We start from the raw sequence: 14,609 nt of genomic DNA on the forward strand, positions 1-14,609 counted from the left end.
CTTTGGCAAATATTGTTCTTTCCCCTTGGCTTCTTCCAGGGGAGCAGCCTGGCTGCAGCTGGTTCTGCTGTGCCTGGCGTGCCAGCGGGCGGTGGGGCAGATCCTGACCTTTTATCCCACTGAGGTCCTGGGGACCATCCTGACCTGGGCAGCGGGTGGGAGCACTGGGCTGCATTCCCTGCGTCTCTCAGTGGCTTTCAACAGCCAAAGCAGGATTTACTGCACTGACTGATGCTTTGTTTGTGTCCTGTTTGCCCTTGCAAATATTTTCTGTCAGTGAGATTTTCCTCCTGGAAAACTTGCTCTGGACCTAAATACTGTTTGCCAAGTAGTTGAGTGTTTTCATGTTGGTGAAGGAAGCTGCTTGGCACACAAGGTTTGTAGTGCGATCCCAAGACAGGGGTGGGGAATCTGGAAAAAGCCTAACCCCTGTATGTTTTTATAAAGCCTGCCACTTCCGTGACATCTGAGCACCTTACAAACTTGTTTGCTTTATTTTCACAGTGTGTCTGTGAGAGAAAAATATTCCTGTCAGTGGTGAGCAGAACATAAAGATCTCTGATCAGACTGGGGTTTGGTCTGTATGACAGAATTACAAACCAAAGTTGTGAGCAGCTGACTGCAAAATAAGCCAGTGAATAGACCATGAGTAATTGCCCCAGCAGTAGGAAAGGGAGAAGTCATGTACCTGCGAGCCAGCTGCTGTTCCTCCTGGGAGGAAAGCCTGGATGATGAACAACTAACCGGATACGTGTGGTGTAAAATGTGAAGGCAGAAGCTGGTGAAGGGCTAGGTCTTTTTCTCAGCCAGCTGCCTTGGTGTGAGCCACCTGACTCAAAACAACATTTCTGCTTCATGCTGTTAGCATCTCATCTTCACACAGCTTCACCTCACTCGTCACAGCTTCTGGAGGCTGAGATATATTTCTGGTCCCAGTGGCAGATGTGCGAAGCTTCACTTTTTTTATTTTTTTATTTTTTTCTGGACACCTGGTTATGCAGGGCATTGTGTGATGAGGAGCTAGGAGATGAGCTGTCTCCTAGCTGTGAACACAGAAAGCCTTCAGACACCTCTCTAGAAAGCTTGAGGCTTTTGTCGTCTCTAGAAAAAGGAAACATTTGCAAAGCCCCCTTCTGTTTTCCCTTTACCAGAATTTTCTTCCCCCGGGTAAGCCACATCCCTTTATATTTTCACAAGCTCTGTATTTTTAAGCTGTTTTCAGTAGACATGTGCTTTGCAGCATTCTAAAAGGAAAAGTAGAAAATATATCATCATGAATATTGCAGATGTGCTAATTTTTGAAATGTTAGTCAAGAATCAGTAATGGAACAAGATGATTAATAGCTTTATGGGTATTTTCTTTTGTCTTTGCCATACATGATGTGATGATGTTACTATGTTAATGTTGTTATTTTTGTCTTTGCCATACATGATGTTCAGAGAATTTGTTTAAAAGATTTCTTTCTGTCTTTTGATGCAGTGAGGGAGTGTAAATCTTTCTTTAACAAAGTAACATCTCAAAGGGAAGTCTGGTTGATGTGTATGTATGTATGTATGTTAAACACTAAGGCTGCAATTATCATAAACCTTATTAAATCACAGCAGCCTATTTGTTGTTCCTCAAATATGGACATGCTCAGAACAAGTCAGTCAAAAAATTATTAAAAAATTTCAACCTAAAACTAACCTGTCAATTTTATGGCTGAGAATTAGAGCATAGTCAGCAAAACATAATTTACCACTGTGATATAATTGCAGTGAAACACATTTTTTTAATCAACAGGATAGCAAGATACGGATAAATTGTGTTCTGATTGGCAGTGTTACAATCCCCCTGCTCCACAATGAGCCAGTCTATAAGTATGTTTTTAAAAATATAAATGCCCATCTGATAAGAAATCCTGAATATGTAAAGTCTTACTTAAAAGCAACTCAACACACCAGAGAACAGAAGAAAATTATATGTAGGAAAAGAAGAAGCGTTCTTTTTTTTCTGATGGGATGCTTCCCACTGGAGAAACAAACCAGCATAGGTGATGTCTCCAGCTTTTGAGTGGGCTCTGTAGCTGTGCCAGGGTCTGCCCTTGCCCAAATGACAGTAGGCTATGGGCCAAATACAATCTGAGGGAATGTGGAACACATATCCACACCTGGCTATCTGTGACAGGTGTTCTAGATACCACAGGAGTCCAGCAAGTGGACGTCTTGGTACCTAGGTCTTGTGAGAGTTACTGTTCACCTGGTTAGAGTAACTGTATGAATATTTTGTTCTGTGCTGCCTACTGAAACTCATAGGGAGAGTGCACTGATTTTCCACAGTAGTTAAGTAACACTGGTTGTATGTAAAGAGGGTTTTACTGTGCACAGAAAGAAGAAAATGAATGCTATTTGTGTCTTCAAATTCCAGGCTACTAGGAAGTCAATATTTTAATTAGATAACCAATACATGGAAGTAGCACTGAAGACATTCTCCTCCTCTCTTGGCAGGCAACCTTGGTTTTATGGCTGGGGCTTTAATCTTCCACGAGGCCAAGCGCTATTAGAGAAATGGAACCTTATTCCAGATGGGATAGATATTCTTATAACACATGGACCACCTCTCGGTAAGAAAATATTAGTGCTGTTAGCTGTGTATTTCAGATGTTTATACAGTAACTGATGGCTGTCCTTAGACAAAGAGTGGAAACCTTAGTTGTAAAAGTCAGAAGTAACAACCCTACTGTTTTCAGCAGCACCAGGGCTTTGGCTTGGGTTTATGTTTCATGATTACTTACGATCAGTGGTGGAAAGTTAAATAACAGGTACAAAACTGAAGTCCTCATAAATAAAGTCTTAATAAGTTTTATAAATTAACAAGGTCCAGTTTGCCCATGCGTCCTCCCGCTCTGACAGTGGTGAAATCAGTAGACTTGAAAAAGGGAGTCTGCTTGGAGAGAAATACAGGATTAGTTTGTAGTACAGTCTTTCTCCCTCACTTGCACTAATGTCCCCCTCCAACCCAAAGCTGTATTTTCATGCTGACTTGATGAATTTCCTGTTTCACAAACCCAAATTCTGCACTAGTTGGCCTGCTCTTTGGACAGCATGGGTGAATTACTAATTTTTAACACAATCCAGCAACAGACCAGCAATAAACAGTTTTCCATTTGTATTTTACAAGGAATAATAATATAGCTCCTCAGCTCCTTTGAAGAATATCCCTGTACCTAGGGCTTGAAAATCCAGGGACTGAAGGTAGAGAGCAAGTTTCTCAGCACCCAGTTTCAGGCACTGGGCTAATTTTGCCATCTGGTTAAACCTGTATTGCTGTTGTTATTACTATTTATTATTATTATTTATTCAGTTTGAGCCATCCTCCAAGGATTTTGTTTTTTTGAAGATCCCATTTCTTTGTCTTATTGATTCATTAATAGACGGCTTCAGCACAGAACACTTTGCCTGAGGGCATCAGCTGTTGGCATCCCTGACATCCATGGTAACAAATACATTACGCTTCAAAAGAAATTAGCACTCTACCTAACTTACAGAACCTCTTTATTGTGTATCTCTGTCCACAGACATTTTGAGAAACAGGATCCTCCTTGACCCTGGGAGCCAATTATTTTCACCAGGAAGCTGTTTCTTTTTGTTCTGATCTTGGACAGCATCACTAGAGCTGTTCCTAATGATCATAAAAAGCAATCAGTGTTCTTACAAATTCCTCTTACATTCCAGAATGGGTGCCTAAATTCTGTCGATCATCCATTTTCTCTGCTCCTTTTTTATTCATTCACTTCCAGACTGCATGCATCCCCCTAAACTAATTAATGCTTCATTATTAGATAGTTTTAAAATTGCCTGTATGATTTAGATGCAGAAGCACCATTAAGAGTTAATGGACTTTGTGCTTCTTAGTCCCTTAAATGTGTAAAGAAAATCTGAACCACAAGTAATTTTTTTTCTGTTTTAGAGGAGTGCTTTGGGATGAAACTGCGGCAAGGAAACAGAGGTTCACACAGGATAAGGAAACAAAAATTAAACAGCTGTTATTGACCATTTTATTTTAACCTGTTTGTTATTAATAAATATATAGCATATTTTTGTAGTTTATAAAATACAATATTCATGATCCCATGATCAGTGCTAATGCTCATTTCTAAATCAGCATATTTTTATTAATTTTATGTATAGTGTAACTTGTAAAGTCCTTTCCTTGACTCCTAAAGGTATGCATTTATGATTCTTTTATTTCTCTTCAAAAAGTTCACTTTTCTTTATTTGTTTTTAATTTAATTTCACCCTTAAGTCTTCATTTCTAGCTGTCTGCTTGATTGTCTGTTACAAAGATTTATACTTTCCTGACAGCTGCATAAACCTGTTTCAACTAACCAAACATTACAAAAACACGAAGATGAACTCTATTTGTTAGCTAGGTGTAATCAATTATTCTTAGTTTGTGTAGTCAGGTGTACATAATAAGCTGCTAACATAAGGGAAAGCTTCAGAAGGCTGATAATGCATGTAAACAAAAACATGTTCAACATAAATAATGTTTAATTTAATGGAGAAGTTAATTTTATGGATTTTTGTTTGTGAAGTTTTTGAAGAGGAAATACTTTTGCCTTTATGTTCACCACAGACGTTTTGACAATTAACTGTTTCAAATCGTTAATGTAACAAAACCTAAAGTTACAACAATTTTGCTTTAAAAAAAAAAAAAAAACAAAAAACCACGAACTGGATTCCAGAGGAACTGCTGGCTTCACTGTGGCATCTTAAATAGTTGTTATTTCCTACATTGAATTTTGAATTGCATTGGATACCAGGAATGACAGGTAGAACTGATTAACAGAACTCAGCATTGACCTGCTCTGTCTGTAACTCAGACAGCTTTCTCTTTGTGCATCACCCCATCAGGAGCCAACAGTGTCTTGAGAGGCATCTGAATGAATTAGGAATCTACATCCATTGCTTCCTCTTTTTGACACCTAGGATACAACTACGATAGTGGGGCAAACTTCTACCATTTTTATAAAAACCCATACTATAATGAGCCCAGTTTTCAGGCACGGGCATCTAAAGAGTTATTTCTCAATGTATGAACCTACTTTGAAACTCTAATAAACCTGAGAGCATTTCCAAGAGCTTGAATACCACTCTTTTGGTCTTTTAAGCCAGTTGGTTAGCTGCTACTTAGCCATGCTTGAGTGAATCTGAAAAGAAAACACATGAAAAGTAGGTCCAGACTCTGCACCTCTCTGGCTGACTACAGTTTTTTCAAATGTACAATATATTCTCGCAACAATCATTGCAGCAATCTAAGTCAGGGATGCAGAGCTATGACAGGCACAGTGAGAGTACCAGAACACACAGAATCCTAGAATCCTAGAATCATTAAGGTTGGAAAAGACCTCCAAGATCATTTGGTCCAACCATCCCCCTACTACCAATGTCACCCACTAAACCTTGTCCCTAAGCACCACATCTAACCTTTCCTTGAACACCCCCAGGGACAGTGACTCCACCTCTTCCCTAGGCAACCCATGCCAGTGCCCGACTACTCCTTCTGAGAAGAAATGTCTCCCCATTTCTAACGTAAAACTCCCCTGGTGTAACTTGAAGCCATTCCATCTAGTCCTATTGCTAGTTACCTGTGAGAAGAGGCTGACCCCCAGTACCCCACACCTTCCTTTCAGGCAGCTGTAGAGAGCAATAAGGTCTCCCCTGAGCCTCCTCTTCTCCAGACTAAACAACCCCAGTTCCCTCAGCCACTCCTCACAGGACTTGTGTTCCAGGCCCTTCACCAGCTTCATAGCCCTTCTCTGGACATGCCCCAAGACCTTGATGTCCTTCTTGTACTGAGGGACCCCAAACTGAGCACAGTACTTGAGGTGCGACCTCACCAGAGCAGAGTACAGGGGGACAATCACCTCCCTGGTCCTCCTGGCTACACTATTCCTGATACAAGACAGGATGCCGTTGGCCTTCTTGGCCACCTGAGCAAACTGCCAGCTCATGTTCAGGTGAGCATTGACCAACACCCCCATATCCTTTTCCTCTGCACAGCTTTTGATCTACTCTGCCGCAAGCCTGTAGCGCTGCATGGGGTTGTTGTGGCCAAAGTGCAGGACCTGGCACTTAGCCATGTTGAACCTCATCCCATCTGCCTCTGCCCATCAATCCAACCTGTCCAGGTCTTTCTGCAGGGTCTTGCTACCTTCGGCAGATTGACACTTACCCCCAACTTGGTGTTGTCTTCAAACTTACTGCGGGTGCACTCAATTCCCTCATCCAAATCATCAGTAAAGCTACTGAAGAGGATGGGCCCCAACACTAACCCCTGGGGAACACCACTGGTGGCCGGTTGCTAGCTAGATTTCATTCTGTTCACCACCACCCTTTGGGCCCAGCCATCCAGCCAGTTTTTAACCCAGCTAAGAGTGTACCTGTCCAAGCCATGGGCTGCCAGCTTCTCCAGGAGATTACCATGGGAGACCGTGTCAAAGGTCTTGCTGAAATCTGGGTAGATTACATGAACAGCGTTTACCTCATCCACCATGTGGGTCACCTGGTCGTAGAAGGAGACGAAGTTGGTCAGGCAGGACTTGCCTTTCAAGAATCCATTCTGGCTGTGTCTGATCCCCCAGTAGTCCCACATACATTGCGTGATGCATTCAAGATGATCTGTTCCATCACCTTTCCTGGCACCAAGGTCAGGCTGACGGGCCTGTAGCTCCCTGGTTCCTCCTTACAACCCTTCTTATAGATGGGCATCACATTAGCAAGTCTCCAGTCATCCAGGACCTCTCAAATGACCAAGACCACTGATAGATGATGGAAAGCAGCCCAGCAATTGCATCCACCAGCTCCGGTCTGGCCCCATGGACTCGTGACAGTCCAGGTGGAGCAGTAGGTCTCTTAACAGTTTCCACATGAACTGGAAACAAGTTCAGGGAGATGCCCCTAAACAAGGGGGTTTCTTCTGCTCCTTATCTCAGACTTCCAGGTCAGGAGGCTGAGTACTCTGAGGATAAGTGGTCTAGCTAGTTACAAAACAGAATAATTGTATCTTTTACGTTTCCAAATTTGAGCCTGATGAAAATGGCAGAACAACATAAAGGAAACAAGATCGGTTAATCCAAAGCATCTAATACAACATCCTTCTTATACTACTGTGAAGAAAACACCACACTTCAGTTGGCAGTAAGCATCCCCCTGCTGCATGCTTTTGGATTCAGAAGCAAGTTGGTGTGCATTTCTGTCTATATTCATAAAAAGTGCATTTTTGTATGGATCTATGTGAGTAAATATAGCACTTAAAGCATATCTGCTGCAGAAGGGCTGAGTTTCCCTGGCTGTTTGAAGCCCTTAAGCCAGGTCTACTCGAGGATACTGTTTTTAAATACACTGTGGGTTCCTCACCTCGGTTCCACTAATGTAAGATTTGATGTGATAAAAATACAGTTTTGTCATTAGCCACACAAATTCCATTACATCAATTAAAGTGTTCAGTTTTAATAACTACATCCCAGGGCTAGATTTAAACAGCTAAGTGTTGAATTAGATGCTTAATTTCAGAGACTTGCTTTGGAGTCTTGCTCTTTAATCCTCCGTTTCTTAAAGGAAGAAGAATGAATAAATCATTGACTTTTCCTGCTAACAGTAGTGCAAAAATGCTTAAAATGCAGTGATTTTTTCACTTGAAAAATTATTGGCAAGAGTTACCATAGTTCTGTTTCTTCAGATGGGCTTTTAAGTTTTTCTTCAATTATTTTTCCTTGTTTCCTCTTCTACTTACCAAGGCAAACACGATTTTTTTCCATGCCTGTTTTTCTATGACTGCTTATGAGAAGTTATGTGACATTAAATCTCAGAAATATTTTTGAATGTTACAGCAGTACAGCTTTGCAGATAACGTCTTCTTTTAAAGCTTTCCTTTCTTTTCCAAAGGTTTCCTAGACTGGGTACCTAAGAAAATGCAACGGGTAGGATGTGTTGAGCTGCTGAACACAGTCCAGAGACGGGTACAGCCAAGGCTTCATGTTTTTGGACACATCCATGAAGGTTAGAAAACATTTCTTTCTGTATATATACTTAAAAACCACAACCACAGAAGCTGTCTGCTTTAACCAGTATTTTTAAAATTGAGTGTTTGAACTGAAGCACTTCTGGAATTCAGATACTTATTTAGCTGCATATATACAGATGAAATTGGCTGATATTTGCCTTTCAATATTTGTATTTCAGCTTCTCTTTTAGTTTCTACATCTATAAAGTAGGGTGATGCTTCCATCACAGTGAGGATTACTGTAAATTTTAAAATAACACAAGTCCAGTAGTTGCAGAAAGGGACTAAATATTAGAATTGATGGATTGTATTTTCCCCTGCTGAATCTCTTTGATTTAGGATAATTCTTGTAAGCTCTTTGTGTCTCAGTTTCTCTTTTTGTGTGTTTGTTTGTTTGTTTTGTGTTTCTTTCTTTTTTCTAATGGGTGAGAATGACTTGGGGGGTGCTTCTGGGGCTTAATTTTTAAGATTGGACAATGAAGGTTGTCTCTCCTTGTCAGTGCCTATGTAAAATCAAGAGGGATGTCACTTCCAACATGCGTAGAAGTGCAAGATGCTTATCCATGTATTTATTTGCTTTGTCAGGGGAAACATTTTGTAGCCAGACAAAACAAGGCAGTTTGACTATTTGAGTTTTAATTGGAAAAAATGAGTCCCCTTCACATAATTCAGTAAATGGTGACAAATGTGATCTACTGAAGTCAGGGACTGTAGGAGTTCATCTCCAGGTGAAGGGAAAGGTAGACACTGTCAGCTACAGAGATGTCTCTCCCATATGCATTCCATGGCAGCAAGACTTCAAGCATGCCCCCACCAAGAGAAAACACTGGGCTCTGCAGAAATGTACCCATCAGCATGTAAGCATGTATTATCAGCCGCTTAGTTCTTGGCAATGTTAACTTACTGGCAGGAAGAGGTGCTCTACAACTGCCAGCTTTCTGCTTCTGGGACTGCTCCAGACTTTGATGTAGGATATCTGTGGGTTCTCAGCAGTGTAGAAATGAACAAATGGAAAAAATGGAGTAGCTGGCACTCATATCCTTCTGTTTCTATGAAGAACCATCACCCTTCCTAAAAAATCCCACTCTGACTTGCTGTTTTCACACTGCTAAGTTAAGGGTGACATTGGTTAGAAGTGTGCTGCTGTAAAATCAGTGAAGACATTCGTATCTTTATTTCAGAGGGTAGGGATGAAGTCCATTCTCCTTGTGTATCTCATCTGTGGTGACTTATTAATGTGTAGGTAATGTCCAAAGTGCTGTTAAAAGCACGGAGTAAACAAACAGTGCATAGGCAGTACTTTTTCCTAACATTTTTGTGTTGCAACAGACTTTGAGAATTTGTACAAGAGAGCTGGTGAATACAGTTCAAACTCATTGTCTTTTTAGAAATTGTAGGCCAAGTGAGTTGCAGGGGATGTAAGCAAACAGTTAGTGAGCCATGAAGCTTCAGGCAGGTAAACAAAATCACATCTGCTAAGACCAAGCCCAGCTTTGGCTCCCAAGGGAAAAGAATGGCACCTCCACGGAATGGTAAATCGTGTGAATTAATACAGTTGGCACCAAAGGTATCAGAACACAGAAACAAGGTACTCTTCTTGTAAACTATCATAATTTAGAGAAAACAAATGGGGAGCTGCATAGCCTATTCTGCGGTGGGATGCTAAATCTCTGCAGAGGAGAATTCCCATTGCAGACAGGCTGTGCAAACAAAGCTGTTCTTTGTAGAGAGAGAATGCATGATTTGAACAGATGAGTTCCTCCCCTGACTGAGTATAGCTACATCTGCAGCAGTCGTTTACTGAACATCCATGAGGATGAGATGCTTAGATGAGATGTTTCTTCCCTATTCTCCCTCTGCACTTCTGCATCTGCCAAAAAATACCTCTACACGTGGCCTTTCAACCTTGGTGGTGACAAGCAGCATGGCAGGGATTCCAGCTAAAATACTGCTGTGCCAATTTCAGCCAGTGCTTGGCAGTAGGGGAAGAGTGAAAACTGTAGCATGATGAATCTTTCAGCAAAAAGAATGCATTAGCAAGCTGATTTTGTTCTCTGCAAACATGTAGCTGAGGAGACAGTCCCAGCAGCAAAGCGGGCTGTCCTCGGTGCAGTTTGTGTTTTACATAGAACAATTGTTCTGTGGCAAACAGCACATGATTTAAAGAAATGTATGTGACAGGAACCTGACAGAGTTCTCTTCCCTCCCTACTTACTAACTATAGTGTGTTTTTTCTATGGGGAGTCCAAGAGACCCTGCATTATTCAGGGTATTTTAAGGAATGAAAAATAAAGCTGTTTGGCTGCTGGTTTCTTGTTCGTAAATTCTGCAAGTAACAATGCTTCTGTAAGACATGAAATTACACTTGGAAAACCTGGGATCCTAGGTACCTAGGATATGAATAGCTTTAACTCAGCATAGCAATGAATATGTTTCTCTGTTAACTACATTAATGATAAGACTGAATTGTAGTACAAAAGCTTTCCACCAGGTGATTTCTCCAAAATCATGTATGTGTTTCAGATTGTGACTGCATTTCTTCATATTCAGCATAATACTTGCATTTATTTCAATTTGAGTGTCCAACATTAAGCTTTTAGTTTTAGTGTAATCAAGCTCATGTTTTTTTCCTAGTCATTCATGAAAAGATTTTGACAGTGGAGAGTGTGTCTAATTTTTCATAACACCATGGCAGTTAAAGGGCTTTTTCTTCACTTTTTCAAACATCATTTCACTGTATTTCTACAAAACTTAGAACTGGAAGTTTGATTTCCTGCAGATTTAGCTCTGGAATTGTTTGGCTTGGGTGCCTACCCACACATCAGATGTAGTTAATGACTTCCCCCACAAGTAAGACATTCAGGAGGTGTTTTCTCCCATGTAAAAGTTACAGTATCTTAGGATGTGAATGCACCTTGTCCATCAGAGAATGCATGACTAAAGTCTTTTTTCTCTGCCTGGGCAGGCATTTTAGAGTCTTTCTGTCAAGTCTGGTTGAAATTGGTTAGCGAGTTCAAACACATGGGAAGTGGTTCCTTCAAATCCCAACCTGGTGCACATGCACACACCCTCCCCTTAGTCATGTCATCTTTTTTCTTCATTGGTTTCTTAACAGATGTACAACATAGCACAGAGAAAAAAAAGGTGGAAAAAGGAAAATAGCTCAAACACTGGTGCATTGATGACTGCAAATCTAAATGACATACAGACATTTTTTTAGTGTTGAAATTTTCTAAGCTCTCTCTTCACATCTCTTCAAAAACTGAGAAGGTTTTAAGAAAAAAGTTTTGCAGAGAAGAATATTAGTGTTTCTAAGGAGGTCTGGGGAGCGGGCTGCCAGAGATTGTAGCCACTAACCAGGGAGGGTCAATTTTGGTTTTATATGATTTAAAAGATAGCAGAATATTTTACTGTGGGAAAAAGATGGTATTCGTCCTGGAGACCTTCACATTTTGCATTAAGAAGAATTTTAAATGCATTCCAAGTAATAGATGTGACACTCGTTGTTGTACGATGTCCTGGAGACCTTCACATTTTGCATTAAGAAGAATTTTAAATGCATTCCAAGTAATATATGTGACACTCGTTGTTGTACGATAAAGGTAATGGTAAAGGTAAATAATAAAAAGCAATTAATAAAGACTGAGTAATAATAGTAACCAGAGCTTTACTTTCTTCATAGGTTATGGTGTCATGGCTGATGGAACTACTACCTACGTGAATGCATCTGTGTGCACTGTGAATTACCAGCCACTAAATCCACCTATAGTTATTGACTTACCTACTCCAAGGAACACATGATTATAATAAAGGATTTAATGTTGTGCCCAACACATTAGCAACTTTATATTGCTGGCTGAGAATCCCAATCAGGAACTATTCAACAAAGCAAAAACCTTCTTTTTTTCCTGCTATCTCTTCACAGATAAATTCAAGTGACAGAAATGGAAGATGAACACAGGCATTTTGGTGGCAGAAACAGATTAAAGACATATCGCCATTAAAATATTTGTGAACACAGCAAAGTGAATGCATTCCACGTATATATACATATATATATCTCTCAAGTAGGGACTTTTGTATATACCATACATTATATTGGACTTACTAAAAGAACAATGTCTTTCAAGGAAGTGTTTCCTCAAGAAAGTTCGAAGTTTAAACATAAGTGTTTAGACTAGGATTTCCTCATTTCAGATGTTTCCCAGTGAGCTCTTGATAATGAATGTGATGGTAAAGATGTTTTCCCTTAGTTAACATGGCATGTACAAAAGATAGTACATGAATGACCAGTCATAGGAGGAAAGCTCTTATTTCAGGTCCTCCAGGTCTTGATTCTTTGCATCTATTCAAAACCAATGCAGCAGAGGCCCTACCTAATTCACTGTACTAAAATGAAGTTTGACTACGTTTGGCATTACAGATGGTAAGGGAAATGGTGCATATTGCTGGCATGCTTTAAACAGCTCAAAATTCAAGAAGGGAGACTGTGTTAAGTGCAGTATAAACTCAGGAATTTGTAACCTGGCCTCACCTGTGGGGGGAAAAAAAAAAAAGTGTAACTTTTTTCATATGCTAAGGCGATACGTGATTGTATGTAAAAAGAAAAAGCAAAAACAAACAAACAAACAAACAAAACCACCAAAAAACAAAAAAACTGATGTTCAGTAGTGATATTCTAAATAAAACCCACTGGGACTGTTTAAAACCTGTTAACCTGTTACTGGGACATACAGCCAATGATGAGATTGCTGTTTTGAATTTGGCCCATGTCAGCTGTGATTAAATGTCATTGTGTTCAGTTTGTCCTTTGGGAAACTGTATGGACTTAGAGGGGGGGTGTCATCCCAAAGTGGAGTTTGGGCATTCATTTTCGGACAGCTATGTAGTAGCATAAGTGCAATGAGTGACGAGTACTTGCCAGTGGGTACAGAGCAAGAGTCACCTCACAAAACTTATCGTTCCCATGTGCCAACTCAGAGACACTGCAGAGACAGGCCCGAGACAAAACCATTAACCCAGTTGAAATCCATCTATTGTGTTGGGTGTTGGCATACCCAGGCGAAGCAGGAGATGTGAGAGCTGCTGGGGATGGCTGACACTAGTCCTGCCCCTGCAGCTTTCCAGCAGGTTAACAGAGGTGCTGAATCTGCTGGGATTTCAGTCCAGTCCTAGGCAGAAGCTCAAGAATTGACTAAAACCCACAAAAATATGTGCTTCAAATGTGTGCTGGAACACATTTCTGCCTTGAACTAACAACCATCTCCATGCTCAAAGAGGAACCTTTTTGCCTTGATGGAGATAATGTAACTGGTGTAACCTGAACATGGGCATTCTGAATTTGGTGCTGACTGCATCTATATATTAATTTTGTTTCCACACATGAGGCAAATCATTGCACTATCAATACAGGGTTGTTTGCAGGTCTGTAGATAGCCCATACCTGCACACACAGTGGTTAGATGTACGGGTTACTTTTTGCCTGATGTGTAGTTATAAATGTGACCTTTGTGTAGCAGCTGCATGTACATGATATACATACACAAACTTAAATACCTGTTCTACAACCCCAGACTTGCAGCCTCAACTCTAAGCAAGATAGGCAGAAACACCACATTTTGCATGCGGCTGCTCTTCTGACTGATGCTGGAAGCTGTGAACTTTGAACCCAGGTACTGACCCACTGACACCAGAAAACATACCAAGACACAGATTTGTCACTTCTTGGAGCTGTTGACTGACTTGGATTTTCTTTTTGACTAATTTGCTGCTTTTTCCTGAAACAAAAGCAAACTGAAAACCAGCAGTATCCTGCAACTGTTTTGGATGAGCATGGTTTGTAGCACAAGAACAGTCTACCATGAATTCAGCTGGGTCTACTTTTTGTATAATCCATTGGTGTAGAAATTGCAAGATCAGCTCCTAAATCAGCAAGGACTGAAATTTTTAGTTTAATGTGAACTCCCAGCATCATTGAGAAGATGAAGAATAGCTTGCAGTTAGAATAAAAGTGTCTTACCTAGTCACAACACAAGCGTTTTGAAACGTGTTTCAAAATTGGCTGTATGTTAAAGTCTGAAATGTTTACAGTCACTCATGACACTTACACTAAAATGTTAAAAGTGGGGGAAAGAGATCTTTTTATTAGCCTCAACAAAATTTCTGTTGACCATAAACTATTCTCTTAAAAATAATTTTGCCTAAGGTATCTTCAAAATACTGTGTATTTTTATGTGAAAAGGATATGAAAGCAGCTGTTACTTCAAAATATCATTTAAAGTACTTGAGGTATGAAAGCTTAAAGGTTATTTAATCATTTTGGCATAACTTTATTGTTGTTGTAATTTTTGGTCAAGCATGTTAGACAAATAAAGTCTTAAAAGAAACAACATAAGGCCTCTTTATATCCACCTCATACTTTCAGCGCTGGTAATGGAGAATCTCTTCTCCAGGTGTGGGGTATTAAAGTTGGGGTGTTGAGGTAGGGGTATTAAAGCTATCATCATCAAGGGCTGTGGTTTAGTGAGAGGCAGCTGGCACAGGGGATGGAGTGTCCCGCAGG

At 40.3% G+C, this 14,609-nt stretch overlaps 1 protein-coding gene across 3 annotated transcripts in view; it reads left to right on the top strand.

Annotated features, from left to right (window-relative positions):
* Positions 1–14,398, top strand: part of MPPED1 (metallophosphoesterase domain containing 1) — a 68,225-nt gene extending 53,827 nt beyond the window's left edge. For all 3 annotated transcript variants that reach the window (XM_082751776.1, XM_082751778.1, XM_082751777.1), the window contains 3 exons: positions 2,488–2,603; positions 7,930–8,043; positions 11,730–14,398. In XM_082751776.1, the coding sequence (XP_082607902.1) occupies positions 2,488–2,603; positions 7,930–8,043; positions 11,730–11,848 (349 nt within the window). In that variant the 3' untranslated portion in view covers positions 11,849–14,398. The remainder of the gene's footprint in view (positions 1–2,487; positions 2,604–7,929; positions 8,044–11,729) is intronic.
* The last annotated feature ends 211 nt before the right edge of the window (positions 14,399–14,609 follow it).

This window comes from Aythya marila, assembly GCF_965140915.1.
Source record: "Aythya marila genome assembly, chromosome: 1".
NCBI classification, from domain to species: domain Eukaryota; kingdom Metazoa; phylum Chordata; class Aves; order Anseriformes; family Anatidae; genus Aythya; species Aythya marila.